The 26,135-nt window shown below is 38.4% G+C and overlaps 2 protein-coding genes across 8 annotated transcripts; both read left to right on the top strand.

Moving 5' to 3' along the window:
* Positions 1 to 53: 53 nt before the first annotated feature.
* On the top strand, positions 54 to 22,140 carry iqch (IQ motif containing H). 5 transcript variants are annotated; one of them, XM_026175810.1, is made up of 20 exons: positions 54 to 515; positions 621 to 716; positions 822 to 913; positions 1,044 to 1,119; positions 2,010 to 2,111; positions 3,898 to 4,000; positions 4,685 to 4,827; positions 4,933 to 5,466; positions 7,399 to 7,465; positions 8,348 to 8,431; positions 8,512 to 8,693; positions 9,573 to 9,845; positions 9,944 to 10,159; positions 15,394 to 15,514; positions 15,759 to 16,045; positions 18,971 to 19,129; positions 20,419 to 20,541; positions 20,822 to 20,883; positions 21,457 to 21,565; positions 21,761 to 22,140. In XM_026175810.1, exons 1-20 carry the CDS (start codon positions 465 to 467, stop codon positions 21,836 to 21,838), a joined length of 2,958 nt encoding a protein of 985 aa, XP_026031595.1. In that variant the 5' UTR covers positions 54 to 464; the 3' UTR covers positions 21,839 to 22,140. The 5 variants fall into 5 exon arrangements, with proteins under 5 accessions (XP_026031595.1, XP_026031596.1, XP_026031598.1 ...); XM_026175811.1 differs by having other exon boundaries at positions 9,971 to 10,159; positions 21,761 to 22,139; XM_026175813.1 differs by lacking the exon at positions 21,457 to 21,565 and adding an exon at positions 20,656 to 20,704 and having other exon boundaries at positions 21,761 to 21,822.
* Positions 22,141 to 23,953: 1,813 nt separating this feature from the next.
* c7h15orf61 (chromosome 7 C15orf61 homolog) lies at positions 23,954 to 25,011 on the top strand. 3 transcript variants are annotated; one of them, XM_026175809.1, is made up of 3 exons: positions 23,954 to 24,060; positions 24,403 to 24,678; positions 24,775 to 25,011. In XM_026175809.1, the coding sequence occupies exons 1-3, from the start codon at positions 24,036 to 24,038 to the stop codon at positions 24,900 to 24,902; spliced, it is 429 nt and encodes a 142-aa protein (XP_026031594.1). In that variant the 5' UTR covers positions 23,954 to 24,035; the 3' UTR covers positions 24,903 to 25,011. The 3 variants fall into 3 exon arrangements, with proteins under 3 accessions (XP_026031594.1, XP_026031593.1, XP_026031592.1); XM_026175808.1 differs by having other exon boundaries at positions 23,955 to 24,119; XM_026175807.1 differs by having other exon boundaries at positions 23,956 to 24,678.
* The last annotated feature ends 1,124 nt before the right edge of the window (positions 25,012 to 26,135 follow it).

Below are 26,135 nucleotides of genomic sequence, written 5' to 3'. Positions count from 1 at the left end.
AAAATATTTTTCGATCCATCATTGAAACTAAGTAATAATAATAATAATAATAATAATAATGATAATTATTTAAAAAGCAAAATCAAAAAATTGCACTCTGCGTTTATGTGAAGTGGAGGGACACTGTGAACAAATCTAACATCAGCTGATATGTTTTAGAAGGTGATTAAAGTAAAGGCCATGGTTATGTGGCAATGGGATTGGAGCATTGGGATAAACAATTATTTACTTAGACGTGACCCTTATATGCCTGACTGTCAAATTCCAGGAAGAAATGAGCTGCACGGTGTCTCGTCGTCAAGGTTACGTGTACCGAATCAGAAACTTTCACTGGTGACAAGCTAATTGTTTCGCTAACAGTGGGTAACTCAATGACTGTAAAAAAGTCATTGGGGTAACTAGTACAGTTCGCCATTGTGCTATATATATTTCAGTTACAAACCCATAAATAATGATGAAAAAAAATGTCCGAAGTGGTTAAAAAGGAAGACAAGTCGGGAGCTGTTTCGGTTCGGGTAAAGTTTCCTTGACTTATCTTGCCTTTCGCTAAATCATCAAACTCGTGTATGCTGTTTTTAGGTCATTTTCTGGAGTATTTACATTTTATGACTGTATTGCAGGTGGAAGACGATTTAAGACAACTCAAACCTAGTCTTGAGAAAGTGACTGTCAGTGAGGGGAGGACAACACTGAACACTCAGGCCCTGAACATCAGGGTGAGAAATCTTCACGCACAGTAGCATTTATATTAAATAAAGAGACTTAAGTGAAACATAGTACACGTAAGAACCGACAGTTAATAAGTTCTTGACTGTCTGTAGAAACATGCAGAGGATTGTTTGAAAACAGTGAATAAGCAGCAGCTGGTTCTTCCTCCCATTGAAGATTTACAAAAAAAGACTATTTCTAAATGGTAAGTAGTATTTTTAGTGGGAATATTTTGCTCAACCATTACCTTTTTGCAAATTTGATTAAATATGTTTAGAATTGTTGTGAATTCTGGTTAATTGGGATTGTGAGTCTGAAAGAAAGTCTTTACACAGGACTCCTTGTCTGGAGAAAATCTCAGATGTGAAGAAACAGAGAGAAAACCTTCCAGGAGCTCCAGCAGGGGAACAGGTAGATTATTATGTGCATTCAGAAACTTTAAAAAAGGATAATAAATGACCTTTTTTCAATTAATGAGGGTGTGTACAAGCTAAACACGTGCAATACGATAGGGAAGGTAAAAGCGGGCAAGGATTGATACCTTTTTTGTTTAGCAAAAATCCTAACTATTTACACGCTCATTGGAAAAATTATTAGGTACACCTGTTTGCATTAACAGCATGTCAATGCAAATATCAATAGCCCAATCACACGGCAGCAACTTGGTGCATTTAGGAATGTACAAAATCACCTGCTGAAATTCAAACTGAGCGTCAGAATGGGCAAGATGATCTCTGGACGTAGCATTGTTGGCGCCAGGCGGTCTGTTCTGAGTATTTCACAAATTGCTAGTTTACTGGGATTTTCCTGCACAACCATCTCTATAAGGTATACAGAGGATTGTCTGAAAGAGAGAAAATATACAGTGAGCGACAGTTCTCTGGATCAGAGGAGAATAGCCAGACTCCTTTGAGTTGATCCATCACTTTACGGTTACACTGTAACCATCTTCAGATGGCTGCTTCCAGCAGGATTATGCACCATGTCACAAAGATTGTTCACCTCAAAGTGGTTTCTTGAACATGACAATGAGTTCACTGTACTCAAATGGTCTCAACAGTCACATGATCTTAAACAGAGCACCTCTGGGATGCAACAGATCTGTATTAGTGGCGTGATGCTGTCAAAGTCTCTGAGGAATGTTTGCAGCCCCTTGATGAAACTTGTGCCATGATGAATTAAGGCAGCTATGATTCAAAAGGGGGTTCAACCTGGTACTGATGAGGTATACCTAATGAATAGACTAATGAGAGTGCATCTTCTATTACAATTTCTGATTTTTTTTCCTTTCTCTGTTTCAGGAAAAGTTAGCATTGAACATGTGTTTGCCAAACAAAAGATCCATTAGGCATCAGAAATCTGGGAAATTGCTTACTGATACTCACAGGAAGAGAGCAAATGAGGTAAGTAATATTCCATAAATGTAGAATAACCTGTAGTTGTAGTTTGCTATCATGCATGATTTCTTTAGAAACTACACCTTACAGAAAGCCATAGGGTCTTTCAAATGAAGTATAAACATGGTATTACATTTACTGATCATATACATAATGTTATAACATAAACAACTCTTAATCCAGTTATTCTTATTGTAATGTATTATTTATCACAGGTGGGTCTAAAATAAACCCTGTGAACTTGCCACTTTAGTCAACTTTTCTCTGGAGCCTTTGAATCTGTTTATTATGTCGATAGTTGTTTTTTTCTCCAAAAATTATGTGCTACAGTTTGTCGGATTGAATACTCTACACAAAGTAGCTGACAGATAATTTGCAGTGGCTTTGTAAAACGGAACCACAAAAGAGAATTTCGACTTTTCATTTGTTGCAGACATCAGGCTCAATGTTTTCTAATTATATTTGAAATGTTTTCATGGGGCATTTCAGTCTTACCGCTGGAAAGAACACCATTCACTGCATGAAATCTCGGCTATAATCATAGTTTTGTCAGAGTTTAATCATGAAATAATAATTATTTCCTCCGGGTATTTGCTTTGTACAGTGAGAAAAGTTTCTGCTGCACCTGTGGTGAATTAGATATCATTGTTCTTTTCCCCGATACTTACTCTCTAATCCTTCCAATAGACAGTGTGTGCTGGAGTGAAGAGTGATGGTAGTGTTCTGTATTAATAGATGCCTCAAGTCTCATGTTCAGACAGTCTGTGACGTAAAGGTCACTTGGCTTAGGGATGACATCCAGCACTTGTCACAGCAAACAAATTAATCTTTGCAAAGGTCGGCATTAGTTTTAGATCTATTTTACACACTTTTCTGATATGTTTTTGGGAATCTCTACCTGACACAAGAAACATAGGCCAAGACTGTCACTCTGATATAGGAGAGATGGAATTGCTGGCTGCAGAAAGCGGAAAGCAGCAGATTGCAGCACATCAGCATTCTTCTAAAGTAACAGGCGCCTGATTGCTGTGCTATGGGCTACTGGTTTACAGCTGTCTCAAGACAGAAGTGGATACCTGGTCCAGCATGCCAATAAGACAGCCGTAGCTTCCCCAACTGCTAACCACTGGCTCTCTGCCTGCTACCATCTCCTGCAACTCAGGCCAGCTCTTCTTCTCTCCATACCCATGCCAGGCAATGAGCGTTTGCATTTTAGCAATTTTACAAAGGGTGCCACCTTTTTCCCAACCTCATCTGAAACAGATGTGTGCCTTTGAGGGGAGAATCTCACTGCACCTGGCTGCTACCTGTGGTCTGTCAAAGAGCTCAGTGGTCTGAGAAGAACAAAAGAAAGGACATTAGGTGACAAATCTGGAGGAGCACAAACTTTCTGTTTTATGAGTTGTGAAATGTTTAAATGTAGTCACAACAAATTCATACTGAAATTAGGCCAATAAATCTTGTTTTATTTTTATTGTAATCCAGTGTTATGAATTAAAATGTTTAAGGTTAACAGATTTGAATAACTATGATTGACAGTGAGTTACAGCGAAGGTCCTATTGCCAGTGGCACTTTTCTAAATTCTTAATGAATGCAGCAAACCTGTTGTTTCTGATAAAGCATGCTATCCTGAACCGCTTGTTTATACTTATTCCCCTAGAAAATGTTTTCATGTCTAATGGGACAGATGGGTTTTAATGTGAACAGTAGCAGGTAATGTCAGGCAGCGTTTTGTTGGTTGTGTTTACATCTGATGTGCAGTCACTGATGTTGCGAAAATCTTCTGTTCAGGCAAAAGGTGACAGGATAATCTCTGGCTCTGTGGTGAATCTTCAAGGAGCTGAATCAAAGGGCCATCACATCCTGGTAGTTCCCAAAGAAGACTTTTGGACAGGTTAGCAGCATTTCACCACCCCTACACCATCTCCTCATCTTTTATACTCCAGACAAACATCTTTTGACATTCTGTGTTTGCTTAATGTTTGCGGAAACTTTGATCAAGTCAGTAATTCCACAATACTCTATAGTGTCAAACTCCAAATCATATAAATTTTTATATTAAGTTAGTAGTATTAAGTTTAGATACTATTATATATATTTTCTTAATCCTGGGAGAGGATGAACGAGGACAGTGCCACATCCAAATTTGTGTTCTGTGTCGATCGACTACAAGGCTGCATCTCTTTATCCCAGAGAAGATTGATATTTTTCAAAGATGGGACAGCGCTCTACAGAGTCTGTAGCAGTTTTTCCTGTTTCTGTCTGCTTTTTACATTAACCTTGAATTTATTATTTAGGGAATATTAAAAAATGTCTTTTATGGAAAATGTCATTTATCTTTGCTAAAAGTTCTACTTTTTAGAATACCAAACTTTTAAGAATCTGGATAAAAGTCCATCAGCTTTGCCAAAGCAATTATGTTTTTTGTCTCATCCTTCTAGCTGTTTTAGTTTTTCTTTCATGATTTTAGGTTAAATATCTCAATGACTCTGTTCTTGAAGAGATAGCTGATGCTTGATTTGACTTCTGATCACTTTTAAAATGTATCTGGGTCTTTCTGTGAATTTTGCCCTGATAGATTCAAAGTCCACGTGCCACGAACAGCCAGTATGTAAAACAAAAGCTGAATCCACTTATTTAAGAGCAGACAAAGACTGCACACCCACTGAGACACCAGCTTTCGCCACAACTTCCAAGAGCATGGTTCCTAGAAGTCCTCAGGTACACTAATTCAAAAATAGTAGGTGCTAAAAACCAACATTTTCATGAATTGTAACACTGTTATTAATAACTAAGCTGGGTGTCTCTCACTTGTTTCCTCTTTAGAGCCTGCCTGTAGATATCCCCAGGTACCTTTTTACAATCAGAAGTGGACAGGTCGACCCAATGGCTGCAGACTTCTGTCATTTCAAGCAGTGTTTTGTCTTGTGCTGGAGCAGTGTGGTTGATGTTCTAGAGGCCCTGCAAAAACTGCTCAGGGAGTTTGCTGTGCCTTTAGCCAAAGTGGGTGGAGAGCGCCTGGTGGAGCTGAGCCATGTTTGGGATAGTGGTTGGAGTAAGGCTCCTTCAGCGATGCCTGTCCTCTCAGTGCTAGAAAACTGGGAGGAGGTTTCAGAACTCATCTCGCACCCAGGTCAGCGCTACAAGGGAGAGGGAGGCATCGAGGCCGCTGCCATCCACATCCAGTCCTCCTGGAGGCGCTACTTAGCCCGGACAGCCTACTTGTGCCACTGTCGCCGCAAGTGGGCGGCGGGCACCATTGCCATCTCATGGTTGATGCACGCTCAGCTGTGCCGTGTCAGGAAGGCCCTGCAGGCTCGGCGTTTTAGTCAGCTGGAAAACAGCCGCAGCCGAGCACAGGTGATGCTACTTTCTCGCTTCCATCTCTCTTTTACCTAATAATGCTCTGGTACCTGTTTTCTTGACTATTCTCTCAATTTCTCCAAATCCAATGAATCCATTGATATTTGTCCTTTGACTGTAAATGGATTCCTTTTCATTAAAATAAGGTTGCACATTGTGATTCTGTTTAGTATAAATGTTCTGTATTTTACAAGCATTTTTTAAGGCACATGGTCATTTCTAGAACACCAAGACAATTTTAGAAATTTGGACAGAAGCCATGTAATGCTATGCTAAGATGCAGTGTTATAGACAATTGTTTACAGTGGTAAAAAATGCATTTCTCTAGTACTTACAGTGTGAGATTTAAAGAAACAAACCCAGATATACACATTTTAGTAAAGTTTAAGGAGAAAACAAAAAGACAATGGAAAAGTGGACGGGATGAAGACAATAAATATAAGTATAGCCACACTGTAAAAGAAGACAGAAGCAGAAACAGTGGTAATGAAGGCTACAAAGCCTAGGGACAATCAGCTGATTGTCTGTTACAGTTCAAGTAATAATTACTACACATATGATGAAATGTTATAAAAATGAAATACGTGTTTTGGCATTTGTTAGTTATTTGATCTCTAAAAAGGAAAGGTTTCCCCTCTCTCTCTTCTGATACTCAACATCTGATTTAATGAAAAAAATTGATTATGTATTTTCTCAGTGCCACATCAATTGTGTTCTTTGTCGATCAAGCACAAGGCTACTTCTCTTCACCCCAGAGAGGATTGATATTCTTATAAGATAGGACAGCTCTCTACAGTGTCTGTAGCACTTTTACCTGTTTACCAGTTTTTTACAACCTTAGATTAATTTAGGAAATATTAAAAAATATATCTTTCTGCTTTTAAAAATGCCACACTTTTTAGCAAGTGAGCATGATTTGTGCTATTAAGTATCAATCCTGATCTAATGAACAACTAATGAATCTTATTCCACTAGTATGAAATAAAATATATTTACATAGTCATGGCTTCTGCGTTTTTCAGTAAGCTACAAGGCAGATTTAGGTGAAGAAAATCAAATATTGTTCAGAGAATGTGTTTTATATATTGCCCACATACTGGAAAGGGATTTTTTCTTCATTCAAAAATAATATGTTACTGTGAATTTTAACGTGTAAATAAACAGTAAACATGTTCTAATCGCACTGGCATAATTTAAGAGATGCAAAAGAGTGACGGTACATATAATCTACACCAGAACTGCAGTTAAAAACAAGTTTGTTTTTTTATTTATTAGGCTGAAAAGACTGATTTTCTTCATTGAAGACTTCCAGGCAGGCTTCCCAAAGTTTATGTTCAGTATCTCCAAATATTTTAACATCTCCTTAACATGGCAGAATGCATGACGTATACTTAACTACGTTAACTTGTAATCTTAGACATGGGAAATAAAACAGTGTTTCTATTTAAAAGACTGCTGTGACAGTTCAATTGTTCTACATACGTAATATTCTGTAATCCTTTTCCCTTTTCTTGTAGATGTCATGTCTCTGTGTCATCTGGCTGAACATCTTCTAGAGCGCTGACATAATATTAATTAGTGCCTAAAACCTCATTTAGTTTTACCATTACTGTGTGTGTATACATGCACTAAATGTATGTTCTCACTCTTAAAGCATTCATACCCTGGTAATTAAGCCTGCTAATCTTCCCCTGGCAGTAGCATCATGTACCTTGCTGATTGAATTAATTGTGAGAAGATGTTCCTAAAGTAAACGCTTAATTTAATTACGGTGGTATTTTATGCTTGGTTTGCTTCTGTGAGCCCAGAGAGAGATTGGCTTGATGTGTTTTAGCTATGCAATGATATGATGATTTGTGTGTGTGTATGTGTGTGTGTGCATACGCTCTGGCGATCCCATCTCTGATCGCTCCTTTTTTCCGTCCCCAGCATCTGGCAGCCAACTGGAAACGCATCCAGTCCTTCAAGAGGACCATTATCCACATCCCTTCATTAGGTAGCTTTCTTTGCCTGCTGCACACACACAAGCACATCTGATCTAGCAGCAGTCACCCCCGGTCTCACCACTCTGCTGCCCCAGTCTGTGGCCCTGGTGCAGGCACTCTGTCTCGTTCAAATGACTCTCTGCAGGAAAGCACTCACAGGATGATGACAGTCCCCATGCCAGGGAACTGAACAATTTAGTCTCAATCGCCATTTAATTTGTAGATTAAGCAAATGAAAAGCCATTATGGTGAATATTTACAAGCGGCACAAAGGTCTTATTTTATTGCTGCGCAAAAAAAAGGCAGAAAAAAAAGAGACAAAAGAGGAATCGCTGCTGTGTTTTTCACACTAAACACAGAGTGCAATCTAGGATCGGTTCTTGTTCTAATTTCACCGCAGCATCCACATTTAGACAGTAATCAGGCATGTGCATTGTAAATCATTGAGCGATTGTCTAAAATTATTAAGCCTAATTACTAGCAGATGGAATGCTTTATTTGCACTTGGGGTGACTACAGAGAGTGGTGTGTGAGCAAGGATAATTAGAAAGTTGAACCCCATTGTTGTTAATTAGCATGAATCCAATCATTTAATTACCTTGATTCAGTTGAGGATTCTCTCTCAGGCAGAAATCCAGACATACATGGGCTAAAATCCTGGCGGTATCACTGAATGTAGTTCAGTGGTGGCTGGACATGGTGCAGCAGGACTCCCAGCACGCGACAGGCACAGCACCTGCTAGTTATTAAGCTAAATTAATCATCGGATTGCACTACAGTGTGATTAGACTTAAGTCCCTCATCCCCAAGTCTAGTAACACACGCATTATCAGTAGTTGTACAGAGCTACAGATTTTTAAACTGTTAGATAACATATAACATTTTTCTGACAGGATACTCTCAGAGGAAACGACTGAACTTGAGAGGCTTTGACATCCTACAGAACATCCAAATGAGCAGGTTGTGTGATATTAGAGGTAAGCTGCACAGCTTACGTTTTTTTATTGTTCATATCTGTAAACATGCCATTTGTAAAACACTCTTTGTGTAATTGTAGATGAAAATGTGGAGGTGATCTACATATGTCCCCAGCATCTGGGAAACGACATCTTGGACTATTACACCAGCCTCCTGAAGTGTGATGGAGCCACAGATGGGGCTGATACCAGGACCGCTCGAGCCTCATCCTCCGTGAGACGCTACATCATCCTCACACCTGAGGCTGTAGATTATTTCCCAGTAAGGATGACAGTATTCACCAATTTACTTGCAACTTTTAAGTATTAACATGATAACAATGTGCCTTTTGAGCACAGAAATCTGCTTACTATATATTTATAGATGCCACAAGCGTTTGTAGTTTATAAATTATCCTCTAGAGGGTACCAAAGGAGGTTGTTGTTATAGCGCTACACTCTGTCTAACATTTTTTCATCTTTCTTTCTACTTGTCAAACCAAAACTCTACATATTTTGCAAGTTTTACTGAATTTAACTGAGGGTGTTTTCTGATGTTGTTCAGCAGATGATTAAATTCCATAGTGGGTGGTTTAATTAACTCATCATTACATTTAAAGGCTGTATTTTTAATAGTTCTGAGTATCTCACTGCTATAAAAGTGAAGCTGTTGCTATATTTATCTTTGCACATCCAGCCATTCTATCCATCTTATTCCATCGTTTTGCGCTAGATTGAATGTGCAACATGACATGGTCTTCTTCATTCTTTTTATTGATTTTCCTGCTGTTTTGTTGTTAAACTGTGCCAGACGTGTTGCTGAGATGAATCACTGCTACCCATGGCTGGCAGCGCATTCTGCCAGTGACAGAAGGGATAATTCCATGTGGATCAAATAAATACAGATGTGAAGTAATTAGTTGTATTCCCAAGGAGCTCATTGGGAGCACACATTAAAGATGTGAAGGATAGGGGAGGCCTCCCACAGGCAGCTTTTATCAATTCAACCTGCTAGAATACAGGAGAGGTCAAAACCCTGCTGGCTATTTCAATAATAGATCTGTTTTGTGTACACAGTGATAAATCAGGTCAAGAAACAACCCTTGGAAGAGACAGTGAAAACGCTCCGCTTTGAAAATCGTCCTCCCCTCTTCTCTTCCAGACCCATAACATGTGCCTGTCTACACTTCTGAAGTACAGTCCACAAACCCTGAAGCACATCAGAAACCTGATCCAGGGGAAGCATGCCTATATTGTGGGTGGAATTGCCCACGTGGATGACCTGGCGGTAGCTGATGAGTTAGGGCTACCAATCCTGGGTCCAGAACCTGCTATTGCTCAACACTACAGCACCAAATCTGGAGGGAGGAGAATTTTTGTGGGGGCAGAGGTCGATGTGCCACCTGGTCAAGGAGACATCTACTCGCTAAACCAGGTCAGACACCAAATACTGCATTACACAGTCCTTCATCACTGCTCAGTAACAGATGAAAACATAATACATTTTCCCTCCTAATGTTTGTGTTAATTTAGTTTGCACATTTTTCAATCTTGGTCAAGCTTCATGAAACACTGGCAGAGCTTATGACTCAAAACACTGATGTGCAGCGCTGGCTCTTCAAGATTGACTCAGAGGATGGCAGCCACGGTACAGCATATTGTGATACATGCCATCTTAGTTGCTATAAGTGGGCTCTGCAGGAGTATCATCGTTACGGTCCGGAGCTGTGGAACCCAAAATGCATTCAGGTAAAGATGTGACTCAGAGCATTATGTCAATCTTCCTGTGACTTAAAATTTTTGAGCATAATTTTACACTGAATTTTATGCAATGTTTTATTAAATGAGTTTGAATTTGGAGTTTCTGTTTTTCTTTTTTGATTACTTTTCCTTATTACATCTCACCAAATTTATGTTTTTTTTACTATTATATCCTGTTTTTATGGCTCTCTCCAAAGCAGTGGTTTTGCAAAAACACAATACAAATAAAGTTTATTGCGATTATTATTACAGCACCCATGAGGAATCTCCCACTTTAAGTTAACATGGTAACAACTAAATAGTTAACAGATAACACTACAGTAGCGACTGGATATTAAAGTCCAGACTGTGCCCAGGTGTTCAGAAGAAGAGAGAGCCCCAAAAAAGGGTTAGATTCACTTCTGTCACTGAAGGAACAAAAGTGTATGTCACATTAGGGTCAAAGAGATGTCATTTTTCACCCTGGGGTCAGTGGCAATGCTGATTCCCTTAGTACAGTATTTTAAACGTCATCCCAGGAGCCTCAGAACAGTAAATCAATAGATGACATTTTTTAATTTTATACATATTTTATACATATAGATATATCCTGAAACACACACATAACCTAGAGTGCTTTAACTCATCCAACAGTAACAAATCACGGTACACATAGTGTATTTAACATACTGTTGCCTATCCGTATAGTACTGTGCAAAACTCTTGAGTCACCCCCTCATTTTTATATTTTCCTAAGAAAACAAGTGCAGTGACTTATTGAAATGTCTACATACATACAAATAAATACAGTATATAAGGCATAAACAGAGTTTATACCATTCTAACAACATTGAAAGTCAACATTTGGTATCACCACCTTTAGGAAGACTTTGTTGCAATAGGCTTCTTGAAGCTTTTCTTTGGATGTTGCAAATCAGCTTTTACAGATGGTGGATCCTGACCTCCTCCGTCCATACTAACAGCAATTTAAACCAAAATCTTCAAATTTGGTTCACTGCTTTTTAAGACCTGTTGCCACTGATTTTCAGTCTAGTACTTGTGTAATTTTTCTTTCTTAAGAATCGCTTCTTGGCAGCAACCTTTCCACTGGGATCATTTCTAATGGGACAGCAAATAGATCAACTAAAGTGTCAAATGTATCTCTCAGTCCCTGGCTCAGGTCTTTATTGGATTTTCTCATATTTCTTAAGGACTTTCATCTGCTGTTCATGTGCTGCAGATAGTTTTTTTTTAATTTTATGTCATTTTTTGTAGATTCGGTTAAAGAATTGGAAGCAAATTGTGTTTATGTGACAGCAGCTAGTAACAAAGTTCCTAAAGATACAATTTACAATTGATACTTTGCTGAGTTGCTTGTTGTGTGGCTCAACAAAAAAAAGTAAGAAAAAAATATTCTTCTGAAGATGGCCAGTTGCAAGGACTGGACTGAAAATAAGGGAAGAAGCAACCAAAGAAAAACTTCAAAAAGTCTAGAGAAATATTGCTCAAGATCACTTAGGAAATTAGGAGAAAATACATCCTTTAAAATGAAATTTAAAGAAATGGGGGGAGATTCAAGACTTTCCCAAAGTAATGTGTATTTTGATACTTTTACTCTGCAGCTTGAGTGAGGTTTTCGCCTTAGTTGTTACCTTAGCATGTAAAGTTCTTTGTGATGGCTGCTGTGAATTGTCACTGTATCAGTAACTTTGTATAGAACAGAACTGAATAGTTTAAATACAAGTTACATTAATATTTGCTATACTGAGCTTTTTACATCTGTTACACTCATTAGATGGATCTGAGCTCTCTGTAAAATAAAGTCTAAATTGCAAATGCGATGTTGCAAGAATTCATTTGTTTTTCCTGAAAATATAAATCCTGGTTTCATCTTGGATCTATTTAGAACAAATAAAATGTATTTAATCAATGGTAAACCATTCATTTACAACAAATGCAATCTGTACACAGCGCCTGAGCCCCTGGCTCTTATTTCTCATATGCTTACAAAGTAGCCTTTGATTTTCTGTCATGTGTTAATTACCGTATTTTGCCATTTAACTGGGAGCACTGTGTAAACTAATTACAGGCTAATGATTGTGGGCTTGGAGCACAACAATTTTACTTTTTATTCCATTCGGAAGAATAGCAGTCATCTCAAGGTTCTTGTGGCTCCCTCTGTTTTTGTTCCTATTAGCTCATTCTTTAATTCAGAGTGTATGTGTGGTGCGGGGCTGTAATTGTTGTGGCTTTGGTGCTGTTAATTATGGCAGAGAGTGGCTGAGCCACAGCCAAGGTCCATAATGGTGGCTGAAGCAGCACAGGGAAGTAAATGGGGTTTCTTTCACCAGCTGGGGTCCCATGGAGAGGGAAGAGTGCCGAGGCCCCCAGTGTAGGCCGACAGCCTCGGGGCTTCTGGGCCATATGGACACAACACTTTAACTGGCCTTTATTCTACACCTTGCTCTTTTAATCAAAGCAAAGCCCACATCCTGTGCTCTTCATTGCATGATGTTTTTCTTACGATATTGTTTTCTCCTAAAATCTGTTAGCCACTTGGATGTGAATCATACTGACCTTCTGTTGAAATGCTTTATACAGAAGAGTGCAATCTGGCTCTTTGTGCTGAAAGATCATAAAACAGTATTGTTGAGTAGATCCGAGCATATTAATATGTTATATTAATGTATCTAATCGTTATCTTCTTCACACAGCAAAAACTTTCATGAATGTTTAACCTTCTTCATACATTTTGAGAAATGACGCTCATTAATAGAGCACTTTGCTGAAAAACAATAGATCTAACTGCACTCGTAATGACAGCTAGTGAATACACTCCAGAATATTTCGCAAGCTTTACGAAAACAGTAGTTTTAATAAATTATTAATCAAATACAAATGATCAAATTAAGCATTATAATACTAATCCATAATTTATCAGCTTTCACCAATAATTGTTTACCAATAAATATCAAAGGGATTATTAAAGTGTATATTATCATATGTGTCATAGTTTAGTTAAAGTCCCATTATATTCACTATAAAAGTAGATGGGGGATAAATGAGTGTGACTGGCCCTTTTTTCTTAATTATTGCTTGCTCTGACGGGCTCCATATGAGAAAGCTTGAGTCAGATGATACCATGTGCTCGTTCAAAATAATATTAACATTCAGAACCCTTCTGGCTATGCAAAAGGATAGCCTAAAATGATACAAAAAGGAGAATGGATGGGTGGTGGTGGTGTGTGTGTGTGTGTGTGTGTGGGGGGGGGTTCATCCTTACTATAGGAGCTTTTGCACAGGTCTTAGAAAGCGTGTGTTTCTCAAAATATTGTGAGGCCCAGAGCTTCCAGCACAATGTTTTAGCCTGCAGAAAGCCCCCAGGCCTCTTTTAGCATTTACACAGAGAGAGGTTAAAGACATGTAGATCTGCAGCCTTGCAATGCCCGAAGGGGGCCATACACACACTTAAGCGCTCACACAGCTTGCATATGGATCATTAGGCACAAGAGGGTAAAAATTACACCTAATAGCGTCAACAGATGGAGTATTTCTTTTTGTCATGCTGTGTACAAACAGATCTTGAGCAACACCTTATTTAGGTTAAGTTTGTCAGCGAAATGGGTCATTTGATAATCACTACCACTGAAGAGGTAGAGGGACATTTAATACAGATGTTCTATGTCTAAACATTGTGCAGTCTGTGCTTGCTTGCATGGAGGAGTTTAAATATGTAATGTTTTGCCTTAATATAATTAGCCTGAATTTGGGAATTTAAAATATTTCCTTTAGTCTATATATATATATATATATATATATATATATATATATATATATATATATATATATGTTTTGTTTTTTTCATTGCAAAGACAATCCTAGGTATTTATTTACAATGTTTATGCAAAGAAATTTTGCCTCAGTTTGTACAAGAAATCCAAGGATGAGGTTGAAGTAAAGCAAATATTCATGCGAAATATATAAGTAGCCTGATTATATCTTCCTGTTCCTGAGACCTGTTCACTGTAGTATCTCAGTTGTTGTGCTATGTAGTGGAGAGGTGAAATGGCAATCAAAGAGCCAGGGCAACATCTATTTTATTTATGACCAGATTGCTTGGCTTTATGTGGACACCAAGCAAAGGCTGAATCCTATCACAGGGTACTATACGCAGTTTAAGTCCAAATAATTTATTGCAAAATACCTCTCTTTCTTTTCTTACTGTCCTGCTGTTTCTGTGAACTGCATAGGCAAAGTCCCGGGGTGAGTTTGCTCTTCCGTTGAGAATGACAACCGTTCCCTTACACTTTTTGCCGCACCATTGTGTGCTTTATGGTTTGTATAGGGGGAATCACTGTGTAGCATTTGACCTCGCCTCTTACAGTACTTGAATATGATGATGGCTGTTACATGACTGGAATATCAACAGTATAATCTCTGGTCCTGTCTCCAGTGAAGCCCAACAGCGTGCACTCAAAACAAAGTAATGATCTTGATAGTATGAGGACAGAAGAAAGATATTATTTCTACTTATAATTTAGTCATCTCTTAAAAATGTTTTTCATGTTTTATTGTGTATGAAAAAAATTAAATTCTTCTCTGTTGGCGCCACACGTACAGCATTGTTGTTGTTGTTGTTGTCATACTGGCTACAGAGGGTTTAGTCAGGGCATTGTATTTTAAATATAGCCATCATAGCCTTATAAGAAGAGAGTTGTACTTGTTGTTGTCAAACTGTTTCAGGGAAACCTAAAACAAAAGTTAGAAATTAACAGCATAATTAAGTGGTGTAACCATTATGGCATTTCCTAGTTACAGAAACAAGAGTGATATCGATCTCAGTCAAGCCCTGATTGATCCCCAGATAGATGGGGTTAGCTTACGTATTCATCAACTGCCCAGTGGAGAGAGTTGTTATTGAGGGCAGCTGCTTGGAGGCTGTGAGTTAAAGCCATTAGACTCCTGAGGCCTTCTGATAATAGGCTGTCACTCACAGATGGACCCTCCCGCAATATCCATCAGACACTTGCACAGAAATTGAAGCAGCCACCCAAGGTCTGGGGGACAACAAGCAGTCACTGGAGTCAAACACAATGTGCTTCCAATAATATGGTCAACACATACAAAGCTTTAATAATAATGAAGTAACTGAAACTTATTATTTTGCATTGAATTGATACAAAAACTCCTAAAATTTGCACAATATTCAGTAGATGCTTAATGTATGCACTTTCTTTCTGTAGGAGACTGTGCTGCTCAGATATTTAGATGAGATCCCAGAATGGCTGACCCATTATGCCCAGCCTGCTAAAACCTCCTGCTATCCCAACTGGGCCTGCTTCCTGAAGACCTTCCTCAGGCAAGGTTAGATATCTATTGTCAGGCACGGAATGCTTTTCACTTGCAAATATAGCAGCATGTAATATGGATTTCCTATGTCGTTCCTGCTTCACAGGTGTTGCCTTTGTGAAATGCGAAATTCAATAATTTTCATGTAACTTTCTGTGATTGCTAAACAGCTGCTAGGAGAGTTCAGGTCCTGTATTACTGTTAGGCTGTGTTTTGTTGAGGGTACTAGAGCCATTTATCTGCTCTGCTATGTTCCCAGGAGGTGTGGTGGAGGCCTACCCCCCTTCAAACAGTGTCACCTGTCTGACAGTAGATCTGCTGCTGGAGCCAGGGGGTGAAGTGACCATGTTCTCTTGTGGAGACCAACTCCATGGTGGTTGTAAACTTGAAGCTATAGGCTCCATTGTTCCTCAGAGCTCTGTACACCCAGAAACTTTGCACTCCATCTGCACCCGTGTAGGCCGGGCCTGCCTGCAGCGGCGTATCGTAGGTTATGTCTCTGTGGATCTCGTTAGCTTTCTGGACCATAACACCATGGAGAAGAAGGTGAGACACAAACAGAGAAGATCTTAGCTTATCTATCATAATAGATATGATCTAAGGTGTTACAACACATTCTGCAAATGCTTTTATTTCAACGTATTGGTGGAAAAGATCAATTTTTAGGCTGGATCCATAGGAGCAGTTAGGTGCCGCCCATATTAGTCCCCTGGGATCTAAAAAAAAAGATAAGGCAAACTGTGGGCACTGGGAGCAAATGTGTCACAAGGCCATCTAATAAACTGTCAAGTCTTATTGTGTCGATACACTGATTCCACCATTTAAGGCTTGCCCTTTAACCTTACAATACTGAGAATTTCAGAGGCACCTATCTTTCAGACAATAGGTCATTCCAAAGTGATTTGGCAGCTTCGGGTGGGGGGATACCCTGTCAGTGTTTAACCCCTACCTGCAGCAGTCGGCTGAAATGTATCTCGCTATTATAGCCAGGTAGCATGGAAGTCTTATTTCATTTGTCAGGATTAAGTTTTGCTGAAAGCACTTTGATTTATGATATTTGAAATGGACTGGTTTATGATGCTTTAACCTCTGCTCCTAACATGTGGCTTGACTGACTGCCTATTGATTTGGAGCTGTATGATGAAATGCTTTGTATGTAATGTAGTCTATAAAATACTGTGGAATTTTACAGGTTTTACAAAAGCACAAAGAAGAAAGAAGGACACTATCTTCTTTCCCATTCTTTCATTAAAAAACATGAAAGAACACCAGTAGCAGAATACAATTTGTCCTCTAGTTATTTATGATGGATTTTTATTCAGAACAGTTCAAAAAATATCGTCCCTGCACTTTTCCGACTTTCCTTCTTTTGTTTATATTCATAATAGATATGCCGGAGTTGGAGAAAGAGCACACTTGCCACTAGAGGGTAGTATCTTCTGGATTAGATGTAATGTACAATGTAAGCAAAGCAGTGTTGCAATTTGCATCCTATAACCTCAAATGTCCGATTTTGTTTTAGATTATCAGCATTTTTTCTTTCTTTGAAGATTTAGAAATCCAGCCAGGAATGTTTTTGTCAGTAGGCTTTGCACAGACTGTGGACTCTACCATGCTGTATTTATTTTAGGGTAAAAAACCAACTTGCAGTACTTTCTTACATCCTGTGATTTTATTTAGTCAAATTAAACTGTCATTTCAGTGACAAAATGGTGACACTAAAAGCAGAAATTTCTTAAATGTGTTCGGGACAGAATCAGGCCCTTTTTCCTTTACCTGTTTAGAATGAAATAATGACAGGCTTAAAATTAATTTTCATCTTCAATGTTGACCTGAAATTGAAAGGGACTCACTGACAGCATAATTAAGAATAGACTATAAAACAGCGTGTGCTTCAATAGAGGCAGGAACATTAATGACAGATTCTTAACCATCTCCCCACACACACAAAGCTTAGATGGAAGAGAGCCACATGGGCAAACCTGTCTGGGTTTAAACATCAATTTAGATTCAAACCTGTTGCTAAAAGCTGCCTACTTTATTTGATGGGAAGAAGTGGGTCACATATGTTTGCCCTTGCAGTCTTTCCTCACATTGTGGAACGGTGGGGCCCCAGCTGCAGCATCGGGGCTTTTAATGAAAATGCAAGGCAATAGAAAACAGGTACAATCCAGGCTTACATTTCCCACAGCTTTGTTAAGAGCAACAATGGGACAGGGGTGTATGAGTTTTAGTGAGTTGAGTGAATGGCTTGGTGAAGTGTGTCCATCACTCAGGCCCAGGTATCAACCTGATATATAGAGACGTGAATCTGCCCACAGGTAGCTAAAGTACCACCTACAGAAAAGCTCACTCAGTTCTGCTAAAGTGTTTCCCACCTTGAATTTTTTTTAACTTTGTATCCACATACTGTACTTTTTCTTTTTGACGTTTTTATGTACCTCGTGAAATTTTCATACTTGTTTCTGCAGTTTATAAATCATAAGTTGGGGCATTTTCTTATTGGGAAGAAAATGTTACTAACCAAAACTGCGTAACTTCTGCCCTATAAATCAGATTATGTCAAATCAGGAAAAAGCTATTTTTGTCTCTATAACATTTTAAAAACAAATTTTTCAGATAAACATGTCACACATTTTCCAGTTTTCCCGCTTGTGCCAATCTTTTCAAGTTTTCCAAACATCTCACATTTTCAGGTATCTCTCCGGAATTGTTTTTTACACGCTGTCGCACTAATCGGTCCCAAAAACAATTGTTATAGAAGCAGACTGTGCAATATGCTTTACAATATATTCAAATTTCATATAAAACACAGTGAAGCATTTAAGATAATTACTGCGTATGGTCAGATGTCCATGTGCTGGTGGAGATAAAGTACTCGGGTTACCGAGACTGCGGGTTCAGACAGGCAGCAATTTGCATTCGGTGGCAGGAGCGTTTACTTTGACAAATAGGAACGGCTAAAGGAGGCAGCCAACTGCCACTTAGTTATTAACAACTCCTTCACTGGTGATTTATTTGTCACTTTTGAAGAAAGGGCAGAGCTATTAGGTTATTATTGGGAAAATTAGCCCTGTTTAAGCGGAGGGCTACGACCATACCTGACCCCTTAATATACTTATAATGATGCCATTTACCATACATAACTGAACTTTACTTCTCATCAGACTTGAGCCAAACATGCCCAGGGCTGCCCGAATTCAAATACACAGGGAAGGATCTACTTTGTGCACATGTCAGAACTGAATTACCTAAATCAGTCAAACACTCACCATGCCTGTGTTTTCCTTATGTTTGCCTCTTAACATGAGTAACATTGTAAGGATTAAGAGGTGCTAACTCTTCGCTTTGTAAGGTCCGGGGATGAAATACTTTGATGTTCCATTTTTTTTGTGATTAAATTGAAATGATTAAGTCTATAGAGTTTTGTCTTCTCTCCATGACACAGAGTTCACGACGTCTTGTTTGCAGGTGTGGGCTGTTGATCTGGACATCACATACAGTAACCAGCTGGCCATGACCCAGATGCTTCTGATGATGACTGGAGGAACGCTGAATTGCCGCACAGGCTGTTTAGAAGCGCCAATGCCAATCAGCGAGAAATGCTGTGAACACCAGATCGTGCCCAAAGTACCGTCTTATATTTGCTTATATTTGCAGTTTAAATTATGTCTTTACTCACCTATCAGTGTGTTGAGTTTAGATGCTATAATTTAAATTCACACTTTTTTCTTTTTCTTCTTAAATCAAATGATGCCGTCACGTAGTTTCTGCAACAAAAAAGCAGCCTGAGACTATGGAGGCTATTCGTAGCCTTTCAGTAATCACAAAGATAGATCAACGTTTTGCTCTTCATTATTGTTAAATACAACTAAATACTGTAATTATGCACCGAGCTCAATTGGTGTTTAGGTGCTGAATTCATTATCATTTTGATAGATGAGCCTAAATAATCAACACATTAATAATTCATACCATTTTCATTATGCATGTGTATGCATGCTTGAACACCTCATCAACCTGGTGCCAGGCCTTAAACAATAGAGTTCTTTTATTAGCAGTATGCCCGAGTTTACGCTTGTTGATCTGCGACTTGTATTATTTTATCAAACATTCATTTAGTTGGTGGCCTGGTGCTTCAGTACAGCAGTTGAGCCACTGCAGTGGTTAATGGCTTCGGCGCTGGCCGTCATTAAGGCCCTGCATATTACAAACACAATTAAATCCCAGTTGGACGCTTTTATTGTTGTGTGAGGGCCCTGCATCTGACAACTGCAAACACACACCCTTCACAGCAAGTTATGGGCTATCTCCTGAGCTCACGGGGGCTTAGGCCTACTCTTTAAGTCTCCCAAAGGTGGCTGAGAAGCAGGAACATTTTTATCCTCCTAAGCCCTGCCACTTTTAAGTAATCAACCTCTCTGGTGTTACTTATGACACATGCAAACAGAATCCCTCTATTACGGTGATACAGAATGTTGTGTGCAGTGAGTATTCCTTTTGTGGATTCACTAATGCTTTGATCTTAGATTGAATGAAAAAAATCTGCAGTCCCCAACCTGTAGTTTCTTTGATTGGTGTCGTACAATTAAGCTCATCTTGTGTTTGGCATGTCTTCTAAGCATTAATTGTTCCTCCCTGCAGTTAATTAAGAAAGGCCCAACAGTTTACCACATGTGCCCCGTACTCATCACGTTCACTAATCACACACACAAATTCAGCAGTGACCCTAAGGACATGTCTGGGGTTTAGCCATTTCTGCTCTATCTATTTCACACACCACCACCATACTTAGCTGCCAAATATAATCAAACTTTAAATTATTGGATTCAATGAATTAATTGACAAACAGTCATCACTCACATCTTCTGCTGTTTTCTTTTTTCTTTCTTTCTCTCTGTCTATTTTTTTTTGTCCAGGCTCCAGTTGGAAATCTTTGTGCAGTTATTGGGAACCACTTATTTCACTCTGACCTTTCCATGTTATACAATAAGGTGTTCCTTATGATGTGCAAGGCCCATGGCATAAGATTTAACAAAAAGGTAACAATTCAGAATTGATCGGCACGCTTTTCTATCATCATTTCCACTGTTCCTGTTATATGGTTAATACAAAGGGAAACTGCACAGATTTTACACATCAGAGTCTGTTTTCAGGTTTTAATGAGTACAACAGCATATGGAGGGAGGGCAACATACAGAAAAGGTGTAAATTTAAAGAGCTTAGATTTAAAGCAGGGTTGAAATGCACTAATAGTTAGTACTCTTTGCTATACAATGATGAAGCTTTATTTTTCTCTGTTTTTTGTTGCTTGCGTTTCAGACAAAGCAAGGCACAGTTTTCGCTTTTTTTGACAGCAGTAAGCGAAGCAGTATTGGAATGATGTAAGTATGTCTTACTACACCAGATCCATACAAGAAAACATGAGTTATGAACTTTCTTTCTTTATAGACAAACCATAAGCTGATCTTTTATTATTTTAAGTCAGAAATATGGACAAACATAATGTGGAAGAGAATAAGATTTTTGTTTTTTTGCTGCATATATGTGTATAAAATTTGAGGCTCATCCCCGGGAGATGGAGCCTTACTCTCCTCTGTTCAAATAGGCGATCACTTTCCAAAGAAGATAATAGGCGATTAGGTGAAAGACTTCACATGGCTAAGAGTAAAATCAATTCTTTCAGAGGATTAAGATGCCACCTCTAGCTTTGGTAATGCTACAAACTCTAAAAGTTGTTAAGCAGAGGGTTATTTAACATATTTATCACACAAATCCTTTCGCTTCCACAATGCTGTAACAGTTAAATCAAGCTGTGCTCATCCCCCTAAAGAGCGAAGATGTTGTCTGCTGAAAGTTTCATTTAACCACCACTATCAGATGAACAAGGTGATTGTTTCTTAGCTGGCGACTTGGGGATCATTAGTAAACTCGTTTGTTTGTGGTGTCGTTAATAGAACAGTCTCAGAGGATCTCCAGAGAGCTCTCGCGACCTTTGCTCGGCATCTGTCAGTCATTCATCAGGAAATATCAATCCCTAAAAGCCAAGGAGAAACCAATTTCATGGTACCATGTTAATGAGTTAATGATCTCTCCTCATCTATTTGTCATGAAACTTGTGTATCAGTGAAACTGAAAGCATGATCACTACTCATAAATATCCTAATAAGAATATATTTTCAAGTTAATGTTGATGATTTTATGGAATAATAATAGGTAATACTCTAAGTTTGCTTCCTTTTCTGTCTGCTTTACTTGAAGGAGGTGATTAAGGAAATAGAAGATATACTGCAGATGACTCAGAACAAGCTTCAACGGGAGGCTAAACCTGCATCTTAGATAGTTCCATTATCAGTGTTGCTGACTTGCTTTTCCAAAATCACTAAATATAACTAAATATGTCTACTCTGAAGATGATTGAAGGACTTTCCAAATAAATTCCTGAAAAAAAACCCTAAATATATCACAAATCTGTAAAATCACTGGCTTTGTAAAAAGTTTCAAAAGCCTGAATATACTTTACTATAAACAAAGATTACACTGCCAGAAACCTATGCAGAAGGAATTTGCATGTGTAAATCAAAAAGTGTGTACATAAAAAGAAGTCAAATGTGTGTATATAGCAATGTATGCTTCTTCTGCCAAGTCAAATGCTTCTGGTACACACACACACACATATATATATATATATATATATATATATATATATATATATATATATATATATATATATATATATATATATATATATATATATATATATATATATATATATATATATATATATATATATATATATATATTTGCGTTTGGTGTCACAATACACACTAGGATCTCCCAGAATACCTTTCTTCTGTACAAATTGGGCCATGCACTACTGTGGTTGATTTTTATTAAATTAGATTAGAGTCAACTAGTTTGATTGTCAAAGTCCTCATCTGGAAGCTGACAATTTCAAACAACTCGCCTCATATGGTGACATGACAGTGTTTCAGTCTGGTCCTCACTGGACTGTGAACGTTGACTTTCTAAGCTTTCTAAGTAGAGACGATGCGTGTATTCGTGGATTTGAGATTGCAAAAAAACATTTAAATCGTACTTAATTTTTATTTTGTAATTTGTATCAAGGATTTATATATGTTAATTTTATCCAAGAGCCTTACTTGATGTACATTTTTTAAAGCACATAAAATTTTAGATTTCCAGGAAAAAGCACTCATAGTCATGCTTTACCCCCCTCTGTTCAAATAGACAGTTGTATTGCAAAAAAGACAACATGTGATAATGGAAAAACTTCACAGGACTAATTCTTATGGAGGATTGAGCACCCCAGTGGCTCTGTTACACCTTTAAATCCAGAGACTAGAATTACATTTGAATATGTGCATTATTTTCACATATTTGACTTCAGAAATAATATTTTAAGACACTGAAAACATCTGGGACAAATACATCTGTAATTTATTTTCACATCACTTAATTATTATCTATTTGCATTTCACACAGAATTGGACCTAAATTATTTAGCAAATCATTTATAAAGCATGCAGATGGGATTTCGGTTGGTTTGTGAAGTTGTTAAGGCATTACCAATCACCCTGACAAATTACGGTCAATCAATGAATCAATCAAGCTTTATTATATGGCCCCCTTCCTGCAGGTAAGTGCTGCACAAACGACTGAAATGCTAAAAGGAAGACAGGCAAAGATATATTCAAATAACACGAACGAAAACGCAAATTTAAAAAAAACAAACATGTTTATTTATTTATTTTTTATTTATTTATTTATTTTTTTTTGGGGGGGGGGGGGGGGGGGGTATTTTATTACATGTAACAAAAATCACATCACATACCACAAAATTTATAGCCAAAGATAAATTAAAATGTCTGTTCTTAAAGAGGTTCTTAAAAACATTTTCAAAATACGAGTAAATAATAAAAGAAACAAAAATGATGAGCGCATGTATTAAATATAGCATATGCGTATATGTATATATTATGGCTTATTTGCGGTGTTTAATTACCACGTAGTTTATAGACTGCTGTCCATGGTCCTGATCTACAGCAGTTCACTGAACCGTGGAAATGCTTCAGCAGTTGCTGTGGTGGTTTTAAGTGGATTTTAAAGGAGTAGGTGGTGTGGTCATGGAACCAACAAAAACACTTATTAGCCTATTGGCACTCGGGTCAGTGGTGGTTAATTTTGAAGAGGTCTTTTGGTAGCTGGAACATACATTTGTCGTTTTCATGCTTATTTTTTTGTGGTAAATAACGTTAGAAGTATAAAGAACAAAATAACTTTACGTTTAGTCGTTTTACAGGGTTATTGAACACGTGGCAGTCTATAAATTCTTATAAAGGATATAAGTCCTATATTGAATGAACCGGCGAGTACTTGATATAAATAAATACCAGACTGAAGTTAATTATGTTAAAGAGGAACGGGTTCGGAGAGACGCGTTTCCAGCCGGATGAGTTAAGCCGCGGTACGAGGTCAGACGCAAGAAGCACAACAGAAACAGAAAACCAACCAGATGAAAGCTGCTCTTCTTCTCACAGGTGGTTTAGATACATGTGTGCGAATTCAGCATTTCTACAGAGACACGTCAGGTGTATAGGTCAGTGTTGGAACATCTCAGACATGGTCTGAGGATTTAAGCTCGCAAATCGTGCGGGAGTTTTCTTGCTAGCTTTAGCATATCTCATGTCAGCTGCTGCTTTGATGTGTTACAACTTGGTATTTTCACTCTTAAAACGTTGGTATATTCCAAGTGTGGCTAGTTATAGGTGTGTCCTTCTGCAGTCCGAATGCTAAAATACGAATCTTTAAAACCATGAAGGAGTTTTTGAAGAAGACCCACAGCCTCTTTCTGAAGATCGCTCTGTTTCCTAGCACGTTAGGCAGGACAGGTCCGCGGCCAGCTGCTTCGGAGGTGTTAACCTGTCACCTGCAGCAGCGCAGACTTCCTCCGTGGACTTCATACTGTGTCCGCTACAGCTCCGTCCACAATGACCAGTTTGGAATGTCAAACTTTAATTGGAGAGTTCAGGGATCCAACTACCACATTCTGAGAACGGGATGTTTCCCCTTTATTAAATATCACTGCACTAAAGCGCCTCCTCAGAAGCTGGATTTTGAAGACAGATTTTTCACCATGTTAAAAGTTATTAATCTGGGTCAGTATTTCTTCCACGTTGCTGTCATTGTTACATACTTGTATTTTATTTCCAATACAACAGAGTCCATATATTCAGTGTCCCTTTAAACTGCAGGTATCCCTTGTTTGGCCTATGGCATTGGCTGCTGGATGGTGGTGGGAGCATCAGAAACAGTACAGACGAGTGTCGGACCTGTTACAGTCTATTTTGCCTACAAAGAGGAGGAAGGTGCACAGTACTGAAGTGAAGAGGAAACAAAGTAACTTGAATGTGTTTTCAGGAGGATATTATCTACCAAGCTGCTGTATTTTTGAAACCATTAAAAAGGAGCCTTTGTGTTTTTTTTCTTTGCTTTTGGTCCTATATGCTATTTTAATTATCGACGCTCCTGTTATACAGAGTTTAATAGTGAGGTCATCTTACATTCAAGCAATCCCTGTGAATGAATGCTTTGAAGTCAGACTGCTCTGAACACTAAGTTGCATTTTTGCTACTGTTGGCTTAGTTTGATCTCAGGCACATACATGTGAGTGTGAGCAAAGAAGCCCTACCCACTGATCAGATCTGAGCAGCCAATCAGAAGGTGAACCAGAGAGAAAACTGCTTATTTCAGATAGTAAAAAAAGTGTCCCAAGGCAAAGCATAAGAAAAATATGGATTTTTTAAAATCAATTTTTCAAAATCTTGTCCTGTCAGGGAGCTTTGCAATCAGATTGTGATATGGATTATTTTTAAGCATGAGTCAAGCAAGAATAAAAACATGGAGCTGGAAGTGAACATAACAGGTCCCCTTTACCGTCATGTCAGTAGTGCTCTAGCTGAGTGGCACATCATATTGACTGGACGAGCAACCAACTTTCACATGGGGTCATTCTGCTCAAGTTTGCTTTTTTTCCCAAGGAAAAAAAATCTATGCACAATTATAACCAGACAAACATTGTACACTAACAGAGAAATGTAGCTGCACTTATAAATGTGCAAAAATATCTGTCAAAGATTGCAGAAGCAAAACAGGAGACAATCAGTTACAGAAGTGGATCAGCAATCTCACCACGGTCTAGAACAGTTGACTGTGGGCACACAAGATCTTCAACATTTTCCCATTTGTTTTGTCATTTCCAAGTAGACTCGTGCTTTAAAACTATCTGGTTTGGGTACTTCCCAAAGCCTGACCTGCATAGCCTCACCTGTTCGGTGTCGTCCTCAGTCATGCTGGGTACCACAAATGCTGCAGAAAGACTAAACTACCATGAACGAATGATTATACTGAGTTTGCACTGCTATAACTTATCAGTGAGAGACAGGTGTTTACCAAATTGTATGACCTAGTTCACTTAGAGTAAGTGTATCGCTAGAATTCAACTTAAGGGACACTGAGTTTCCAGGGTAGGCCTGGACCCCTGAGATGCGCTTCTTGGACTGCATAGATTCAGTTGTGTTTAAGTACTATTAAATATTTAAAGTTGAAGTTCAGT

Source organism: Astatotilapia calliptera, chromosome 7 (assembly GCF_900246225.1).
Source record: "Astatotilapia calliptera chromosome 7, fAstCal1.2, whole genome shotgun sequence".
NCBI classification, from domain to species: Eukaryota; Metazoa; Chordata; class Actinopteri; order Cichliformes; family Cichlidae; genus Astatotilapia; species Astatotilapia calliptera.
The sequence above is the reverse complement of the archived record's forward strand: the minus strand, read 5'-3'. Positions and strand labels throughout refer to the sequence as shown.